This window comes from Pygoscelis adeliae, unplaced genomic scaffold, assembly GCF_000699105.1.
Source record: "Pygoscelis adeliae isolate BGI_AS28 unplaced genomic scaffold, ASM69910v1 Scaffold67, whole genome shotgun sequence".
In the NCBI taxonomy this organism is placed as follows: Eukaryota; Metazoa; Chordata; class Aves; order Sphenisciformes; family Spheniscidae; genus Pygoscelis; species Pygoscelis adeliae.
Window position 1 is genome coordinate 7,887,692 of NW_008825271.1, and position 21,382 is coordinate 7,909,073.

The 21,382-nt window shown below is 43.8% G+C and overlaps 1 protein-coding gene across 1 annotated transcript in view; it reads left to right on the plus strand.

Moving 5' to 3' along the window:
- Positions 1–21,382, plus strand: part of LOC103921829 — a 33,495-nt gene that overhangs the window by 3,754 nt on the left and 8,359 nt on the right. The window contains exons 3-9 of the mRNA XM_009329854.1: positions 1,312–1,424; positions 2,451–2,683; positions 9,837–10,073; positions 11,487–11,566; positions 12,833–13,035; positions 17,658–17,866; positions 18,388–18,460. Of these exons, the coding sequence (XP_009328129.1) occupies positions 1,312–1,424; positions 2,451–2,683; positions 9,837–10,073; positions 11,487–11,566; positions 12,833–13,035; positions 17,658–17,866; positions 18,388–18,460 (1,148 nt within the window). The remainder of the gene's footprint in view (positions 1–1,311; positions 1,425–2,450; positions 2,684–9,836; positions 10,074–11,486; positions 11,567–12,832; positions 13,036–17,657; positions 17,867–18,387; positions 18,461–21,382) is intronic.

Consider the following 21,382-nt stretch of genomic DNA (forward strand, 5'->3'; position numbering starts at 1 on the left):
AGCCCCTGGATCAAATTGGTGCTGGGATAAATAAAGTATGAAGAAAACCTGCACCTCTGGATCCACCCTGTAATAACAGCTTTCATATGCAGCTTTTATCTCCAAGCGCTCAACATTAATTAATCTGCTAACTAAATTACTCTAGTAACTAAGCTAATTAATTAAACTAATTTAAGGTATCATTAATTCAGAAGTCCAACTGATACCCTCATTATTCTTTTTTGAGCTACAGTATATTACCCAGCCATGTGGGGTCTGCTAAACAATTCCCATTTATCAGTGTACATTTTGCTAGGTGGAAAAAGCCAGTTCTGTCTAAAACTGACAATGTGTAAACTGTTCCAGGCTGTGGATTACGGGAACGCTGAGCGTTCGTTCTGTTGCTGAAATAATAGCTGATAGTTGTTTGACTTACGCTTGCTGTACGATAATAGCTATACATTATCTTATTAAAGTTGTTAAAGCATTTGTGAGGGGCAGAAAAGAGGTTATATGAAATGTTCTACTCTTTAAGTCTTGGATTATCTGAGTGTGGCTGACACGGGTTATGAATTCTTTCTCATTTTACTGAGGAGTGGTGGGGGATGCTGGGGAGGGGGAAGCTGAAATGGCTCTGAATTCTGACTTGCCGAAGTATCACCAGCCATTTCTGGTGGTTACTTTCTTCAGATAGGGTAATCTAACCTGTCTGCAGGCTATGGACTTCTTCCAGTCGTATATTCCCTTCTCTTCGTAATAGGTAGCATCTCACTTCATCCAGAGACGTTGTCACAGGCCTGGCTTCTGTGAAATAGCATCTGGAGATACCCTGCTTTTCTCAGCAGTTTGTGAGGAAAGCCATTTTTTTCCTGTCTTGCAAAAAATTTTAGATTTTACGTCTTTTCCCCTATCCTGCAATGAAACCTTTCTTTGGCTGAAAAAAATATCCCCTAGAGCTGAACAAAACCTGGCCAGGGTAGCTGGAGCCATTTACTCCAAACCAGCAGATAGAGAGACACCTGTCTGGGACCAACGGGAAATAGGAAAGATTTGGGGTTGAACAGTGGGGAACGCTGTCCTTTGGTCCCACAACCCCTTCTTCCCAAGCCCCTGTGGCTGGAGTGGCTGCCAGCACCCAGCCCGGCGGCCTATTGCCAAGCTAGGTCCTCTTAGGACTGTAATTTAGGGATATTTGTAACGCTTCTGGGCTAATTGTTCATGCTCATGCACAGATGGACCTTTTCCAGGAGTTGCCTCTTGGTTGCTGTTTTTTATGCAAGATACTCAGGTTTTGGTTGTTACCATAATGTTGAAATTTCTTTCTTTTTCCAGAAAATCTTCACCTGACCACGGCCCAGGGGACACTGGAGGAACTGAAACCGGAGTTAGGCTGCAGGAAGAACGTGCCCCTGATTCTCTGAACGGCAAGTTGGTCAACCAAGAGGGTAAAATTGCACCAGATTGGTGTAAAGGTCATCACTGAAGTTCATCATCCTCTACTCTGTCTTGAGTGGGGAAAGGATGAATGCCATGGAAATGCTCAGAAAATGTGGAAAATTACTTAAAAAGAAAGATAAGAACTTTCTGTAGGATTTGATCTTCCTTTTGCATGAATTTTCCCTGTCCCCTGCCTCCCGCGCCCTTGTGCCCGTGCACACGGTCGTGAGTGCTTTAATTCACAGTGCCAGCCCCATCCCTTAGTGAGCAGCAAAGAGATCATCGTCTTCACTGGAAGGGGAAGGAAGGAAGAAATCATGTTGGTTTGGCTTTAGTGGTATCTGACAGGGGTTTTCATGCTTTTGCGGTGGAGGTGTGTCGGGAAAACTTGGGAAGCCACCCCTCCACAGAGGTGGCCTGTGGCCAAGCACTGTACCTTTTCAAGTAGCAATACCCAGGCTTGTATCCCCATATAAAGGCTATTACACTAAATCTATTCCCAGATTCATTCTTCCCAGATGTTCCCATCTTTTGAGTAATATATCATCACAGTGAAGTACTCTTATAATGTATTACACTAATACATTGTTCGAAGGACACCACTGATGATAAATTTCTTAAATGATGGTGCTGTCTAGGGATAATGACTCTAAGAGCAAATGCAAGGTAATGTAGTGATTTTTTTTTAACCGGGTTCCAGAAAGAATATGGAGACATCTTAAAGCCATTTTCATATGGGGGGAATGTTAAAATATGCAATATTTCAAGCACTATTTAACAAGCACTTGAACAATAGCAGCATTGATGATAAAGGTTCTGCATTTAAAACCAGTCCCTTTATTCTGTTGTCTTTTAGCTGCATTTTAGATGAAATTTTGTCAGATTCTGTTGTTAAACCCTGATTTGAAAGTGTTTTAAGATTAGATTTTTTTTTTTAATGATCACTTAAAAGGTACATCTAATTTTCATTGTGAACAGGGTACAGTCTTTCCTATGGTTTTATTTTTAAATTTTTCATTCTTGTCTTTCAACAGGCCAGATTTTTAGGATGTTTGTTCATATGATCAAAGCCAGGAAGATTTTATTAATTGGCAAGCTTAAAGGTTACAGTATCCTTGCTATCGCAGAAGAATTGCCAGATGATGGCAAAATCTTTGCATGTGCAGAAGCGCCATATCTTGGAGTGAACAGCCAAGAAGCGTTTGATTATTCTTCAGATGGTAAAAAGATAAGCATGCGAGTGGGACCAACGGCAGACACTTTGGAGGTAAAGTCAGTTGGAAGGGGAGTTTGGGAGCTCTTGTGCAGAGCAGATTGAAGAGTTTCGGGCAGGTCCTATTACCTGCCCGCAAAATGCTGGGTGGTGACCCTAGTTTGCTTGCAAATAACGTGAACACACTCTTGCACTGGAGTTATTTCGTATTCACGACAATGTATATGGAACGGCTCTGTCATATGAGATAGTTTTTTTCCTTTTTAACTAAAATACTGCAGGTCTTTGATCAGAAGAATCACAAGCTCTAAATGTAGCTCGATAGGCTTCTATGGCAGAGTTTTACTTGATGTGGGTGGGCTTTGTTTCAGGGTCTCTAATTCCAAATATAACAAGCTGGAAGAGTGTATCTGTGCCCTGCTGAGCCAGCTCTTGAGAAGGACAGCTTGCTCCCAGTATTCACAAGAATTGGGAAAGTCCTGAAGAAGTTTGTAGTTCAACCACAACCTCTCACTATTTCCCCCCACTGAAAACACTGCGGGCAATTAGCTCCCAAGTTTCTCACTTCCAGAGCAATGTGATAACCTTCCGACAGGCAAATGCGTTAGCTATAGTTGTTTCATTCTGACTAGTGACTTTGCCCCAAGAAAGAGAAAAGCTTATGATTGCCAGCATCTAGAGGAGTCTCACGTCTAATTCCAGTTTATGGATCTCCAGGACGTTGCTGCAGGTCCGGCATGCTACCAGGTGATGCCCATGGCAGGTTCATTAAATATACAGCCTTTCTATTATTAATGCAAACCAATTTGATCTGATTCCATTTTCAATCTGGATGTATCAGTGTGAGCTTGATTGCAAATTTATTTGCATTAACAGGTACCATATTTGTTTCTAAAATGAAATGGCCAGGAGCTTTCTGACCTCTGGCTTTCATGACCTCCAAGTTTGATAAGAAAGAAACAAAGAGCTTTGCCAAGTATATGAATAAACGAAACGTTACAGATCACCTGCAATGTGCAGCATTTAAAATCCCAGCTCCCCACAGTGAGTGTGAAATTAATTGAATTGCTGTTGCTCTCTAGTGCCCATTCTGTGCAACTGACTTACTGTGACTGAATTAAAATACCTAGAGGCAGGCAGAGCACATGCTGTGTAGAGATTAAAGAAGGGAGCAAAGACATGAAAATTAAATCCTTAAAACAGAATGTTGCAATTGATTTTATATCCTCCGACTGCAATGCAAAGGCACATCCTGACCCCAGTTCTGCAGGTACTCAGAGCTTCAAATAGCTCTTGGAGCTGATGAGAGCGGAGATGCTCGTGTTTGGCAGGAGAGATCCCAGCACTGGGGAAACCTCTCTGTGCAGGATTTCTGCACTGGGCTCTGAACTTTTGTTGCTCAACCTGACAGTTACTTTGTCATTGGCGTCAGGACAATCAGGATTGTCCTACAGGTCTTAATCCACGATGGCTGTAAATGATGAAGCAACGCAGTTGGTGGTCTCTCTGGTGCCTTTGCATTTTGGGATCATTGAGGTTTGCCCGGCTGGAGTGGGGCAGCCATGTGGGAACACACCTGGATGCACGGAAGAGGCTCGGGCTGTGAACAGCATGCTGCCTTTTTCCTCCTAAAGACGACCAGTTTAGGTTGGAGACCAAGCAGGCTTCCTCTGCTGCCACGTGGGCATCCTGAAAGGCAGGGAGACAAGGCAGTCACAGGCAGGAGATGCGCTGGGGATGGCACAGCCAAGCTATCACAGCTCAGCTTCATGGAGAATGTGGAGAACAACAGTGTTTCTGTCCTCCATTGTCTGCAGGGAGGCTGGTCTAGCACAGAGCTTGCTAACAGTTGTTGAAAAGCGTGGTGAGATTCAGGAGAGCTGGAGCAAGCTCTGGCAAGGATTGTCTTTGTTGTCTATGGTGTGCAGCAGCCCTAGGTTTCATTCTTGTCCTTCTAGAGAAATTAGAGGGCAGAGATGGTCACTCACCACTTGCTCGTTGGAGGTGTCTGCTGCAGCTTTCTTGCTGTGGTGACTATGGCTGAATTCTGCTTCCAAGCTGAGTGCGATAGGGCAGGACTTCTGCTTATCTGCTGCTCCTCAGATTTTTGCAGCAGTGCAAGCTCCTGGGAGCAGAAGATTTGCCTCGCTGCACTGGCTCTTTCAAAGCACAAAAATGTCATATGAGAGATAAATAACACTACCTGTCAGGGAATTCCTTTTCTGCTGCATGAAGCTATGATTCAGAAAGTCCAAACTGCCAGAAGGTATACGATGTACTCTCACTTCTGGTGTAAAACTAGTCCACCCAAGAGTTACATACTAGCCTCGGGTAGAGGGTACCATTCAAGTGCTGCAGGATGTGTCCAGTGCTGCATCCATCGATGCCCTTTACAGGGAAAGCTGTCAGATGTTGCAGCAGTTGCCACAAGGATGCGACACCTCTGTGCCTGCGCACCTCAGACAGCCTTTGTGGGACCCACATGGCTCTGACTCTTCCACCTTCAACCGCAGCTCATCAGGGCTGTGAGCGAGCGGGGAGCAGTGCAAAGGCAGCACATCAGTCCATAGCGGCACCTTGACCAGGGTTTCCGAAGCCTCTTTCTGCTCCTTTGCATTACCACACAGCGTTGGTGGGGATGGCCAGGTTCCCTGTCTCTTGTCCCAGACCAGAGCCAGCTGCAAAACATCTGGGATTTTGAGCTGTCAAAGGATGTTAAATACCAGAGAGGAGCTGCAGAGCTCAGGTGCACAGTGGGGTTCGTTTGGTACCTGAGGGCATGATGGAAAAAAAATCCACCTTTCCCACGTGTGAGGGATGGGCTGCCAAGCTAGGTTAGGTCCCCACCAAAGCATGTAGCTCACATACACCATGGCACAAGCCTCTGTGCCCAGTGACCGCAGCAATTTTTCCATAATATTTTGAAATGTGGACTGAGGGGAAGCCTTTCCTTGGGTTCAGTCTTTGATACAGGTGCTTCCAGTGGGAATTAGCTACCCTTTCAACGTGTGCTGGGCCAGCGTTTAAAAACCTTTCCCGACAAGCTCTTTAAGCCTAAACTCTGTCGTGCTGTGCCCGAATAACACGCTTTGCCATGCATCAGCTGGGAACAAGAGGCCTGATCCTGCACAAAGAGCTTCCTTTAATTCCCAGTGCACTTTTGGTTGAACAATGGATGCAGGATTGAGTCCGGAGGGAATGCAAACTACCAGGAAATTATTCCCATCCATGATTTTGATACTTCCATTTTAAAATCGAAAACGCAACACAAAAAATAACACCGTGTTTGCAGCAGATTCTGCTGATTGCAGGGCATTGTATAAGCATGTTGGGGTTTTCTTTTTTCTTTTTTCCCTCCGTTTATCAGACAGAATAGGTGAAGAGGTTGAGCTGCAGATCTCATTTCTCCTGTTTTGCTGCTTGTGAAGTCTGCCAACAGAATCCACCTTGACAAAGTCAAGGACTCTGCGTTTAATGTTGAACTGAGTGAATAAATTATGCATGAAATTGTGTCGGAGTCTCTAGTGTGCAGAATTGCTCCTTTTGATATGAAAGGTTAATTCAGAAAGGAGTCCAAAATAGCTGGAAATTGTGGGGATAAGTGGATAGTATTCACTGTTGTGAGCTGTTATTACTAGAAATTGCATTCCCTCTCTAGCTTCCCTAGAGATTTAGCTTTGCCGGTGAATATAAACTGTACTCAATAGAATAGCATTTAGGAGTAACAAGAGTGTATGTCCACATACAGTAAAATATTCTAATGGTGTTTTAAAAGGAAGCTGTACTTTTTCATGTATTCTATGTACCCTAAGGATGGATTGCTATTACATTTAGGTCAAGAACAAGGCATAGGGAAGGTAATAAGTTTTGAGTACATCTTTATTACAAATGTGCTGACTGTATGATCCATATCAAAGGAACTGGACAGTCATTTTTTTCTGATTGAGTTTGTATGTGCCTTATGAGAGAGTGTTGTCTCTGATCAGGACTCCAATCAGGTTTTCTCTCAGCTTTGGCAGAAGATTCATTCATGTTTTTATTTGGGATGTCCTCTCCCTGATCTTTTGCTGTATTTGTTAACAGTGCTGCTGTGCCCTTTCTCGTGCTTGCTTTTGGTGCATCTCCACTGTGCAATGCAGTGCTACAAGTTTTTTTTCTCTTTTAATCCCAAAGGAAGTCAATGACTCACTGTAAGCAAAAGCATTAATTTTAGCCAAGTTTGCTCTGAATTAAGACACTTCTTGTTGCCATCTGTTACCGTCTATGATGCCTCTGTAGCAAGGAGCAGAGATTGCACCGTAAACATTCAGGAAATAAGTTTCAGCAGCATATTTTGCAGGCAGATTATTTCCTTCTGGATCTCAGCTTTCCTCACAGTTGGAGACGTTTGGGCTCTGCCTCTCTCCTAGCAAAGGACAAAGGCATCTCCAACGTGCTGTGAGGTCCCAGGCAGGGCCTGGCCCAGTCTGCTCTGGGAGGAGAAGGGTAGTCAATCCCTCCTCTTAAACGCCTCATCCATTTCAAGACAGCAGTAAGCTCTCCTCTTGTCTCCACTGTTGCACTGATATTTCCAGTGCTTAGCTCCGCAACCAGAGCTACCATTAGGGCAGCTTTTTCTTTTTGGCTCTCTTGCTTCAGCAGTGGGTGCTGGCAGTGAGGAAACCCTCTCCAGTGTGGTACCCTGGCCACGGTGACTGCCTGTCCAGGTGACCCGTGCTCTGCTAGCCAAAGAGCCCTGGGAAATGGAGCACTTTCCCGTTCCTGTGGCTGTTATCCTTTTGTGTAGAGGCTGCTCCAGAGGCAAAGCTGGTTCGAGGAATTTCATGGATTCCCCTTATAGGCCTGCAGCTGTTTCCAACTAAACATGGAAAACTCAACAGCAGTCTTGAAGCTGTGGAACCAAGAAGCTCAAATGCTGGCTGGGTCGCAGTACGAACTCCAAGGCAGTGATTCAGGCATTTCCGTATAGGTGTCTAGTACTAGGTATCTAGAAAAGTGAAGGGTGCCCAACTGACTTTCATGGCTGGCCATTCAGGACTTGATGAACAGGCAGAAGAGAAATGCCTTCCAAAGAGTCGCCTTGCACACCCAGGCAGTGCAAGGACAAAACAGCCATGTGCTGGATACACATACAACACAGGCACCCTCCTAGGGTGAAAGCTGTGAAGTTAAAAGGTGGTTTATCTGTATCAGAAGATAGATAAGAAGGAGATAAGCTGTCAGCAGGTAGACAGTACAGAAAGAGGGCTGAAATGAGGAGTCCAGCTCAATATCCAAAGAGCTACACAACTCCATATGGACCTAATGAAGTCAATGCATAAAAGTGAGATTCTTTTTCATTAGGGAGCCATACCACGGAGCAGTAGTAACATATGTTCAGAGATGGCCACATCTGCTTCTGAATGTCTGCCCCCCACCTCCTCTGCCCGGGAAGATTACAAGACAGAAAGTAGTGATAAGTCACAATAATTACTTGAATTTGGCTTTGGCTCTTCTCCCTGGGGAATGAGACCTCTAATCTCTCTTCCCGATGGACTCCTCCTCCCAGCTTTCATCTTCTGACCTTTCATGAAGTATCTACATTGGACAGACTGGCTAAGTTGCAGCCTGATACAAGATGCTCTTCCACAGTAGCAAAAATGTTCCTGCTGCTTTCACCCAATACAGCTCAAGAGGTAACCAGGGCAAAATTTTCTTACTGGTCATGAAATGAAAAGATGAATCCCAGGAAACCAGCTGTCCCAGTTTCTGCTACATTTATTATAAACCAGCATATATTTGGCCTTAATGTCTTCTTTCATTATAGTGTAGTATCAAAAGGTGTCCTAAATGCAGACTCATGAATGCTTTTGGCAGAGCTTCTGTGCTATCAAGCATCTGCAGTTAAGTGTGACTATCCAGGCTCTCAGGCAGGCTTAATTTCTTAACCACTAACAAGCCCACAATGACACCAGTTTGCACAACAGAGTAATTCAGAGCTTGAATGATCCACTTCCCGCTATTTCCTTGTCTAAATGACGCGCTCCCTGCTTCAGAAAGGCTCCTGAAATCTCTGTTTGGGAGCCATCAACCTCACTCCTGAAAACAAATTAGTTTTTCACATTCTGTTGCCATTTGTTATTGATGCTTTCTCTCGTACGTCTCAGGGGATCGCTCATCACTCATTGTGCACAATGTCTCCAAACACAAAAGGGAAATCTGGATGCAAGAAGTGCTGTTAAAAGTTGTGGTAGAAACAGTGAGTTCTGGAAAACATAATTGTTTCTCTTTTCACTCGAAATGCCAAGACTTGAAAGCTTTTCTGCTTGCCGAGATAGGTGGATGAGCCGTTGTTTCATTGCAACGCACACAGATGCAGTTAAATAGTCCCAGATGGAATCTGAAATATTCCATAGCAGCCTCTTGGGCAGCGAGTGCATTAACTGCCACAGGAGAAGGCTGTAAAGGCTCCCATCTGGTCATCCATCAACACTTTTATACATTATCATCAGCAGCCTGCTTGGAGGGAAGGTGTGCCACATTTCTGAAAATCCAATTAGATGATAGCAGCCAGTTCTCTTTTATCCTCTCTGTTGCTGAGCCATCCAAAGCATTTTTTTAGATTAAAGAAACATCATTTTCCTTCACAGGAGCTGTGCTGCTTTATCTCTATCATGACCTGTTCTTTTATGTGCTTTATAATTCTATTATTAATTGGGATTTCAACCATTTTCCTGCTACTGAAGTGGGGACTCAGTAGTTTGCAATTCCCAGGATCAGCCTTATGCCTCTTTTTCCCAAAGACTGATATAATCACCACTCTTCAATTTGTTGATAGTTACTCTTTTGATAAGAGATAACTTATTGCAGCACCTCAGCTGCAGGGTTTGATGCCAGTCCTCTCCCATACCCTGATGGATCAATTCGCTTTACTCTAGATATGCAGATGTTCCTGCTGTGACTCTCAACTCCACAAGCTGGGATGAGCCATCCTCTTTTATATCCTGATTTTCTTTGAGAGGTTCAGAGTTTTGAGCAGCAGCGTTGCCGAAGAATTATTTGCAAAGCATAGAAAACTCCCAAGATCTCCAGAAGTAATTCTGGCAATGTTACCTTAAAAGAACAGGGTTCCTTCTGTTTTGGGTTTTATATAAAGGACATTTTAATGGCAAGACTTTAAATTTTCAGGTAAATAATTAGTGTTTTCTCCAACATAATTTTTTTCCAGGCATTACATGCTGAGGACGAGCACTTTGATATAGTCTTTATTGATGCTGATCAAAGGAACGCTGTTAACTACTACAGCTTTGTCATGGATAACCACTTGCTGAGAATGGATGGAGTGATCTGTGTAGAGAATACACTCATAAAAGGACAAGTCTACCTGGAGAACATATCTGATGAAAATGTACTAGCTGTCAGAAAATTAAATACAGTGATTAATTCAGATCCTCGTGTTGAGCAGGTTAGTGCAATGCAATTGGTTAAGGTGCCCGTGGTACTGTATCTACGGATTTTGCAAAGTACTCTTTAAAAATGTTTCTTTTGTTGGTGTCATTATCCAGGGGACCTAAAATGAACTCAAGTTTTATTATAATTCACCTCACTTGAGCTCTGTGTATGAGTTTCTATATTCGGAAATGGTCCCTACTCTCTGTCTACATCATATACAGTGTTAAAGGCAAGATAAAAGTGGAGCACTTAAGAGTGAATAATCAGCTCTACAGTGCAACCAGGGAACCGGCTCCGCTTTAAAGGCTCTGGAGGCTGTAGGGCATCACCAGCACAATAGAAGTCAACACAGTCCTCCTCCGGCAGGAGGGAAAAAAAAAGAAGTAACAGGATGCATAAACAATATGCTATGGTTTTAGAGGCAAAATTAAACAAATATCCTTCAGGGCTTTGAAAGCAGGCACGAATGATGCTACCCCAGGGCAGTAGCCACCAGCCTACAAAGCTTACTTCTGTGCCACAGCTGTACTGGGGTGCCAGAGGGGCTGCTGTGGCTGAGGGGAGTCATCGAGGATGGCCGGATCCCTGCCTGCCCTTCTGCACTGTAAGGCTGGTCCCGTGGTGGGACAGGCGAGGTCTGCCACCTCCCTCCCACGCTCCCCCCCTGCCATACCTCCTGCCCAGGAGGTTTTGGTATGTGCCTCGTAGGCTTAAGGTCCTTGCCCATCTGCAGGTCAGACAGCCTCTAGAGGTGCCTCCTGTGATTCTGTATTTATTCTATCATCAACGTACCAGTAGCAACAGCTCTTCTTTGTATAAGAGGAAAAATTAATGACAATTTTCCATGCCCTGAATCTTACTGTGAGCCATTCAATAGATACAAATAGCTTGTTGTTCCCATATCTAATGTTCTAATAGATTGATATTGGCATTGAATCTCCAACACTGAGTGCAGCTTTCACTGAAGTGTGATAATGGTGTCAGAGAAGGTAGGTGGCAAAACCTATTGACATTCATCAATGGGTGCAGGACAGATGTTCTAGCAAATGCTGAAGAACACCAAAGAGTTGCTGTTATGGTTTACTGAGCTCCAAGAATAAGACTGGTATATCCTCATGACAGTGTTAGCCAGGCAGTGGAAATCCAGAAGCCTCAGCAGCTGGCACTGATTTAGAAAACGGAGAGACAAAATTGCATTTTTTTTCCTGGCATTTGTGGAAGCTGTGAGTTTGGAAGAGGAACGTGAGCAAATACAAATGCCTGACATATTTGTGTTGGAAGGAATTTCGGCTAAAGAATAGGAGTACGAGAAAAGGTACTGTGGCCTAAGGAAGGAAGGACTATCCTTCATATCAGTGGAATTTGGGTAATAGAAAGCCAGGTACAAAGCAGTTGAGAACTGTGTGTGTATACATTATATTTGCAGATAATTTTACCTGTGCAGAGCGGACTGAGCATCATTCGAAGGAGCCTGGCACCTCCAGATGCAGTGATTGAATCCAAGGTGTGTATTTCTTTCTGGGAAAATTTTGACTCTGCTGAGGACACTGACAAAATAACTTCCAGGGGTTTGGTGGCAAGAGCCCAAACTCACATTCTATCGTGCCCTGGTGCTGTGCAGCATGGACTTACCAGCTTAGGGCTTGGCACATATTAGCCTCACTAGTCCAGGGTTACACTAACGCTATTAAATGCTGATTCCTTGCAAAGTCTTTTGATTCAGCCATGCTGGTGCTGTGATAACTCCCTGGCGCAGCTGGCGTGCTGCTCGCCGGGTGTCTGTGCCCGGTGCTCTTTGGTCCATCCCATGCAGGGGAGTGTGGGCAGATGGAGCTGGGGCCCAGCTGTAATGAACCAACGCAATATTTCTGCAGTAGTCTTGTTTTGCCCAAAGGCAGCATGTGATGCCCTCCTATGGTCTCTGAGCTTAATATTTTCATGGCCTTAGATTTTGCTTGTCCTATGGAAAAGATGGTGCTTTTATCTTTCTCCATTTTATGTAGTGGGCATCATCCAGCTGTAATGAAATTCCCATCTGGAATCATAATGGCCTAACTCGGTAAATCCAGACCCAAACATCTTGATTGTTTTGCAGTTCCTGAGTGCTCCCAAAGCTACACCCACCGGCATTTCCTGGCATTTCAAACCCAGTATTTTAAACATCTTGTATTTTCCATTTTGATTCCAGTCAGGGGGAAATGATGTATGGCAGCTGATCAGATGACAGCTTGGTGTAAGTTACTGGCTGGTATCTTTATTTGCGCACTAGCCTTGTGAAGATGTTTTGATTGCACTGCACTTGAGCCAAATCCTTCCTTTGGAAACTTGTTCTTAGCCTCCGTGCCTTCCTGGAGTCAGCTGAGCCTGAGGGCAGGATTGGGCCCTGGGGGCGAAATAACTGGAAGACCTAATCAGTCATCTTCTAAGACATTGTACCTGACCCATCTCTCATGGGAAGCCGGGTCGGAAAATACCATACCCTACTCTCATGTAAGTGGAGTGGTCGGTGCATCTCCCCAAACCACAGCCTTTCTGCTCCATTGTCTTGCACCTTAGTGCTCCTACTGAGGCTAGTATCTGTGGGGATAAGGATGCTTTTCGGCTTGAATTAGTCATACCTTTTGTATTAAATAATGGGCCAAGAAGACATGGATCCCTGTTCGTGCTCCCACCTCATTCTCACAGGCAGAGTCCTTCATAGCTATCACTTACTGAGCTTTGTACCTTACTGTGCAATGTATATATGTTTTTGTTTTAGAAAGAAGTGGTGAGGGATGATGTCTTCTGGGGTTATAACAGGCGCCGCATCCTTGACCGGCTGCGTTTGGATGGCAAGGTGGCCTATGTCACAGGCGGAGGGCAGGGAATTGGAAGAGCCTTTGCTCACGCGCTGGGGGAAGCCGGTGCTAAAGTAGCCGTTGTGGATCTGGTCCTTGCAAAGGCAGAAGCGGTGGTGTGTGAGCTCAGCCTCAAAGGTAAGCGCGGGACTGACCTGCAGGTCCTGCTATACACAACCTGGTGACGAGTGCTGTAATGGGCTGCTTTCCTTGTTTCAAACCTGACCCTGTCTCTGCGGTGCAATTCTCTTTCATCCAGCCCTGATGTTCCTCATAGTAGATCGTGCAGCAGCCAAGGCACCTCAGGCTTTACTAAGGGTGGATGACAGACATGGTCGACAAACTCATTAGCATGTACCCCCTCCCTGGCACCTCTTCTATACCTAATGTCTGGACCAGGAGCCAAAACACCAAAACTGGGTAGAGATATTGTCAACCTAAATCTCTCATTGTTCCCTCAAACTGAAGCAAAGTCATTTTTGAAACCCTCATCTATAGTTCTTTCAAACATGCGAGATCAGATATAGGAACAAAATACTAATAGACATCATAACTAAAATCCCAAATAAGAGGTAAAATCCTCTACAAGCCACTTCTATTTTAGCAGTAAAACCAGAAAATGTAACATAAAATTGAATTTCCCCCTGGAGTCATGCTAAACTGCAATTGTAAAGGGGGGAAAAGAAAACTGGAAATATATTTTTAATGAGAAAAGAAAGGAAGTGTTACTCATTTTATAATTCCTTTTGTGAGATTACAACTGAGCCTTCTTCGAAGTTCAGTACTTCATTGCCTCTAAAGACAGAGTTTTACCCAGGAAATTCTCACATCCCCATTTGGATTAAGTCACCAGTATTTGTTTCCACTATGACTTCAGAAAGGGATTGGGCCATTGGAAACCATATTCTCCAGCAAAACCAGCCCCTGCAGATGTATTTCTATCACCCAATTTCAATCAACTTCCTGAGGAAGGGGTGAGGAATGGTTCAGTGCTGGTTTTGATACCACCTGAGCCTCCACAGAGAACACCTTAAAAAGTCCCCGTCTGTACAATCCCAGCTCTAGTGAGCAGGGAACACTTTACACTGAGTATCAGTGTACTGGTTAAAGCTTTGATTGCCGGTCTGATCCTGACAACCTAGAATAGAAAGTGTCCAGCTCCTATTACAAATTCTTGAGTCATCTGGTCCCTCCTTCCCTGAAGCTTTTCATTTTCTTATGCACTGAAGCCATATGGTCTTGGCGCAAAGTAGCTGTGCCCTACAAGTTAACTTGCCTTTTGGACATTTTTTCACAGTGAGATCCTGCATATCAAGTAGAGCTATTCAGATAGAAATGGGCTACTTGATAGAGCCATGAGACGTTGGATGCCAACAGTCTATTTGAAAACTAACTTAAGTTTTCTCCAGGGCATTTTCAGTAGGAGTTTGATCATCCATCCTTCAATGGTTGCCCTACATCTCTGCTCCTTCACCGGTGGGCTGCAAGCCCAGAGGAGGTGAGGGGGTGTTACAAAATGCAGTCGGAGAGGTCATGAGGCATAGCAAATATCATTGCAGTCTAAAGTAAGGAAAATCTCGCTTCTCATCTTTACACATCTTTATCCTTTGAGGTCACATATTCTCTGTCAACTTGACCAGTGCAGCTGGTCAGGGCACGTCTATTCCATCTCATGACAGTTTTTTGGGTTTCAAATTTATTGTCATTCCTTGTTGGAACAAAACCCAAACTTTGTAATGCTTTTGTGAAAGGGAATTATATCCAAATGCCCGTTTTTGGAAAGGATCTGAAAAGGTCAGGTTTTCAATCTCTTTCTCTCCAGAGGTAACTAGACAGTCTAGCCTGGACCTCAGAAGTTTTTCCTTGAAAACTTTTTGTTGAAATCAATATGTTTCCATGAAACATTTTGGCTTCAAAGTAGTAATATACTCTGTTGGAAATAAATTTTGACAAAAAGGTTCAGCTAGCTTTACTCTCAAAGTATTCACATGAGTAATTTGAAGCAATTGTAGTATTAATACGTATTTTTTCCGGCTATAATAAGCACAAAGGAGCTGTGAGGTTTTTTTTTTTCCTCTTTGGTTGTGGATCTCTAACTCAAAGTTGGAAACATGGTGCCCCAAGTCATTCCCATACTGATGCTTTTTCAAAACATTTTGCTTAGCTTTCTTAAACCCACTTTACTTCTTACACCAAGGAGCCTTTACTGTCTTTTGGGATGGTGCCATCATTTCATGATGAGTTTTAAACATCAGAACCTCTGTGATCTATCTCACTTTTAGCTTTGTTAGACAGCTCGGGTGTATCTCCCTTGGCTACAGGCATCTTTGTTTTTAGATCCTGTGTGAATACCTTTTTCAACAGTTACTAATGGATCATGACAGAAGAACCAAAAATGATGAAACAGAACCAAAAAATCCTAAGGGTTACCTTCCACTACATACCCTTCTGTCTTCATGGGGAATCACTGCCTGTACCTTAAGGGAAGAATCAGTCTGATGGGATTTTTAAAATGTGCATTTTCACTGTAAACTATGCAAATGCCTTCCCCACAATGTCACTTCTGATCTTCTTGTCTCTCTGCAATGCATTACTTCCATTTATACTGAGACACCAGAGGTGAAGCCCCGTGGCAGGGGGGCTGTGTACATGTCCCCTGCAGAAGGGCACCTCGAGCAGATTCCGGCACACTGATGCCTCTCCAGCACGGAGCCACTGGCTCCTCTCCTGCCCCTTTCATCATAAAACTGCCTCCACGAGCATCACAAAACTGAACTGAGGACTGTAGCGATGCACTGCTACCATCATGCGTCATGTGTTGGATTTCTTATCTCCGGTTGGGACTACAGATTTTAAGCTATTTTTCCATAGTTTATTTTATTTATTATTTTTAACAGACAGTTTGGGGGGACAGTGGAGAGACAGAAAGCGGTTTTTTTCCCTCTCTCAGGGTGGAGGGATATCAGCTGAATTGATTAAGGTCAAGTGTGGGACTCTGGTTTGAAGTGAGCGTGCCTTCGCTGCTTTGCTAGACACTCACATGTGGCGCTTTTTGTCTTGTTTTTGTGAACTATTGTATAAGATGAAGCCATAAATGGGGTGAGAGTTGGAGGGCAGGTGAAGAGCCTCATTCTGTTACCATTAGTAACACGCTTGCACCCATTTTGTCTGTAAATTGAATAAGAAAGATTGCAGCAGCTTCCTGTACATTACATGTCTTGGTAACAATTAAGAGGAGCAATGGGGGCTGTCTGGCTATTCTTATTCTTTCAGCATATTTAGCATAAAACCTGTGATAAAATAAGAGGTCTTGTTTTGTGGCAGAAGGGGCATTCATATTTGTAGGTGGCTGTATTATTATTAAAGGTCTGCCCTTTATTCTGCTGTGGAAAGCAAGGGGACCGTGGCATAGCTGAAGGCCAGAGGGGACTTTAGCTCCCATGGCCCAACACGGGGAGCACCCCAGACCAGCATCACCTCGGGGCGTGCGCTCTGGCCGGCTCCTGGACGCACTGGAGATCAAGAGGAGCTTTTCCATCCGAAAGCCGCTTGCCTGTCATTTTCTTCAAACTTCACCGGGCAGTTATCGTTTTGCCTTGCTTTCATGGAAGTCTCCATCTCAAAGCTTCGTTGTGGGAGAGTCTTCTCCTGTTCTCCTAGGATAGGTTTAAGGCTTCTTTTACATTTTTTATTAGAATGATCTAAAAGAGGGACCAATGGGGAATAATTTTTCCATTTAAATGGAAGTTAAAAATCTTGCTTTACAGATCTTAACAGCTGTAACTTCCCACCTGTGCACTGTTTGCTTGCGGACTGCTGATCTACGGTCCAACCCCAGCAGCTGCCCCCCTCCTTGTGAGTTAAGACCCTTTTCACCAGAGCCCTTACTGGGTAGCCGCCTTTGACTTTCAGGATGGGTGTAATCCCCTTGTCATCAGGTGCCTCAGTAGGCTGCTTATTTTGCTTGATAATAAGTGTATTTAAAGCTGATTTTGATAGTAAATTAAATGAAGCTATTCATCGATCAGCACTGGTGCAAAAGTCAATGCCTGGATTTTTCTAGGAAAAAAAGTACAACTTTTGCATGTTTCAAATCCAGTAAATCTCTTAACTTCTGAATGTTTGTGTTATTCTGGTGGTGTGATTTGCAATAAATAAGGCCAGGCACCATGACTACCATACCTGGGAACCTGCAGGTATTCCCGCTTGGCTCCCACCTAAAACTGGTTTGGTTTTGCCGGAGGCTGCCAGCTGCCTGGATGCTGTAGTTCATCCAGAAAGCACTTTTTTGGACAAATTGCTTTGATTTCTGCAGCATCTTGGGGGGAACTGGCATAAAAAAGCATCTACATTCGAGCAAATGAAAGAGTCCTTTGCTTTATCTTGTTCCTGGGCTGTTACCATCCACCCACGAGTGATGCTCCCCGTGGAACCGCTCCCGGACGGGGAAGCTGCAGTTGAGGGTTTGGACAGAAGATGGTGCAGTGTTCAAAGCTTCGTCCTGGCGGAGTGGCAAACTCCACTGTCACACCTCGGTTTTATGTTTGCCTCCAACAAGCAAACCCCGCCGCCAGTCAGCAACTTTAACAGCAGTATTACAATAACAAACACACATTTTGCTACAATTTGTGGAGCGACGAATTAAGGTGGCATATATATAAAATACATACATATATGAATTAATAAGTAATCATAAAATAGATTTTTTTCTTCTTTCTCTGAATTCCTGTACTGACTTCATCACTCCTATTTTAATGCAGGGATTAAAAGCATTGCCCTCGCAGCAGATGTAAGCAAACCCGAGGACGTGCAAAGGGTTGTGGATACAATTGTAGCTCGCTGGGGCACGGTTCACATTGCATGCAACAACGCGGGAATCAACATGAACTCTGCAAGCGAAGATACTTCCCTAGAAGAATGGGACAAAACTTTTAATGTTAATTTACGAGGATTATTTTTGTGCTGCCAAGTAAGTGTGAAACGCTGCACTGGTTTGTTTTGCAAATGGGTAATAACTTCCTAAGCATTTACTTTACCAAGATATAATAACATTTTATTACTAATTATCACAATAAAATTGGTCCTAGTTTTGGTGGAGTTAAGGAGAGATTTGCTTTATATCAATTACAGATTTTGATCAACATTTTCAAAAGCTGTTGGTACTTACTGGCTGCCCAAGCCCAGGCATTTAAGAATGGCCAGGTTTTTTTGAGGGTGGTTGACACTTCCTGAAACCCAGAAAGCTCTGGGGGGCCATTCCCAACATTAGTGAGTATTTTGAAAAAAATTGCCAACAATGAAGAGGGTCTGAAATGGCAATGGGATTTTTCCTGCATCAGCCATTTTTATACCAAGTTTTTATATCAAGTGCTTAAAAAAAATGTGTTAGCACATAAACTCTTCTGAAAAGTGAAGACTAATTTATTATCATGTCATTATTAGCACAATCACAAAAAGGGTCACTGGTCTTTCCTTTAATTTCTGTCACAGGCTGCAGGCCGCATTATGCTGAATCAAGGATATGGGAAGATAATTAACACAGCATCTATGGCAAGTTTAATAGGTGAGTGATGAGAGCTAACAGTTGTGCTTCAGAATCCATATTTTAATTACTACCAATGCTATTTGAATCAATTAAACCTGTATTGGGAAGGAGTAAATCACTGACATTTTGTATTAGAGGAAATGTACTACAAAATTTTTATTGATATCATTTTTCAACATTTATCTGTCCTCTATGTTTTAGAGCACTTATTACTTTTTATAGAAGAGGAGGAGTCACCTTCTCGGACTCCGATGACTGATGGCATGGGAGGGGTGCTGGTGCACTCCCCAGTAATTTCAGGAAAACACGTTTGAGTGCGGGGAGCTGTGTCCCTCTGACGTTTACAAGCCACCCGAAAGCTTTTGTGCCGGTCTTCGCCCCGGTACCCGTGGGTTTTATTTCATTATCGTTGCCAACAGGTGTCTCCACCAACGCTGCTGAATCAGCAGTGTTGTCAAAGGCGCCAATAAACCATTGTAACATATGGAATGAAATCCCTACTGCTGAGCTAATCTGGAAGGCAGTTACATGCTGGTGAACTGAGGCCCATGTAACAAAACTTGATCAATTACACAAATTAAGCATAGCCCTTTAGGAATTTATTTTATTGGTCTGGACATCTGTTGCAGTATTGTCCAAATCCAAAAATCAAATGGTGCCTTGGGTTGCCAAGTTAGGCAAGAAAATCTAGTAGCTGTAAAAGTACAACTGAAAACCCCTGCATTAATATCATGTCCATCTGCTGAATGTTACATAAATATGCAGTCTTTTTATTTTCCTTGGGAATAACATTTATTTTTACTGTGCCCAGTTTGACATTCTGTGACATTCTGCTCAGTTTATTGCACAGTAACTTTAAATGTTTCTTCAAAAATGCATTTATAATGTTGTTGTTAATCTTTTTTTCAAGAGTCTTTACCAGCTGTTTTACTTATGGTTAAACACAGGCACCATCTCTCTGCCCCAGCTTTGTAGAGTTACAAAATCTCCCGAAGAAAAATAGTTTTGAAAAGAACGTAAAGCTTTGAGTTTCAAATGCCACAGACTTTTGTGTTCTGCTCTGCACAGTGGTGCTCTGGTCTGGGGCTGTCACCATCCACATCATTGTCGCAACGCAAAATTTACTGGGAAGTATTCCACCCTAGAGAAAGTTATGGAGCTCTGGAAATTGGCACCAGCTGGGGGTCTGCTGGTTTGGCACACTGCTCCCGGCCTTGCTCTTGCAGCCCAGAAGCGCTCTTCACTGCTTAAGGAGAGGCATTTCCCAGCTTCTCCATCAGGCCCTGGCACAGTTCTGCTGAGCCGGGAGGTAATGCCACTCCACCACAGCATCCATCCCAGCCCCAGCTGGGGGCTGCACCTCCTTGGCTGGCATGCCAAGTCCACCAAGACCCACATGGGGGTCAGGTTCGAGGGCGGTATTGGTCCCGGAGCAGGACTGTTCCAGCAGAACACTGGAAAGCAACCCTGAGAGCAGCCTGGAAGGGTCATTGCAAGACGCATTTAAATGTTGTTGAAAGTTAATGCATGGTAGGCCAGAAGTTAAGAGGCGAAGAGATGTGTTTACCTTCTGAACCTGTTTGAATCTTGGCATTGAAAAAATCTAGTAGTTATAAAACTACGACTGAAAACCACGATGTTCATATCATGTCCATCTGCTGAATGTTAAATAAATATGTTGGTTGGTTGGTTATTTAAGTATGTTGGCCAACTGGCATAGTATGAAATGTTTCTAGAAATAGTTAGGGGATATTTTTTTGTTGCTGTTGTAGGTTGAGTCCTTCCTCAGAGATACAGGAAAATTAGGAGACGCTGAGCAGAATAGGGAGGTTTTTGTCTGTGATTTTTCCAGATACACTGCTCAGAATCAGTTTTAATTAATTGAAGATAAGCTGCATACATTTTGCATATGTGTATTTTGATTCTGGTATTTCGCTGGAATTATTCCAGACGTATGCTTCAGCAGCGGAGACGAGGCTGCTGCAGCTCTGCGATTTGCACAGGTGTAACTCAGATCTGTAATTTTTACAGTGAATATCTTTAGTGGTAAGTGGTCTGGTCTTCTCTATCTGTGTGCACCTCTCATTAACATTACATGGCTGCTTCAAGGTCAGGCTAGAAGCCTTATGCACTGAACAAGGTTGCAAAAGCATAGTGTCAGGTGTTTAAAATGTAACGCAGCTGGTGTTGGCAGCATTTTTATCTGCTTTCCTCAAATCTTCTCCATCTGAAACAGGAGTGAGTGCCCTTGCTTCCCAGAAGCCTTACAAATTCAGATTGTTTTCGTGACACTGCTGGAGGCATAGCTTTATTCACAAGCTCTAGCCCCGTTCGAGTTTGGAGGGTTGCAGATTTGCTCTTCTGTCTATAAGAGACCACCTTAGGTAAGGGAAGAGGAGGCGGTGCGGAGTGCTCCGCTGCAGAGAGCCCACCCAGCGCTGGAGCTTCACAATGCTTGTTGGCTTCATCTTGGGCTCACCCCATTGAGAGAGGCCAAGTGTCTCAGGAGGGGGAAGTTTCATCTTCTGAATTACCTTCCTTAGATATTCTTATGAAGACAAAAGCATTTACAAGGAAGGACTCTTGAAATTCCTGTCTGAGCACCCACCCCAAATCAGAAAGCTGATTCTGATAGCTTGCAGCAACTTGCTGTTCCTACACACGTGCACTAGAGGTGCAGAGCTGGTGCCAAAACTCTTCTCCTCTTAGCAAACGCCGAATGATTTATCACAGACAGACATGTTTGGAAAGTTTAGCAAAGAACTGCTTTTGGGAGGTCAGAAGGTTAACTACCGAAGTTGTATGTAACTTGGAGCTGATGCATGGCAATTAATCAAGAAATTACATTCCACATCTTTTCGAGAGCCCACACGGCGCACTGTGTCTGAGGGGCGACAGGCACACGCAGAGGGCAGACCGGTTCTGCTCGCCAACATGCGA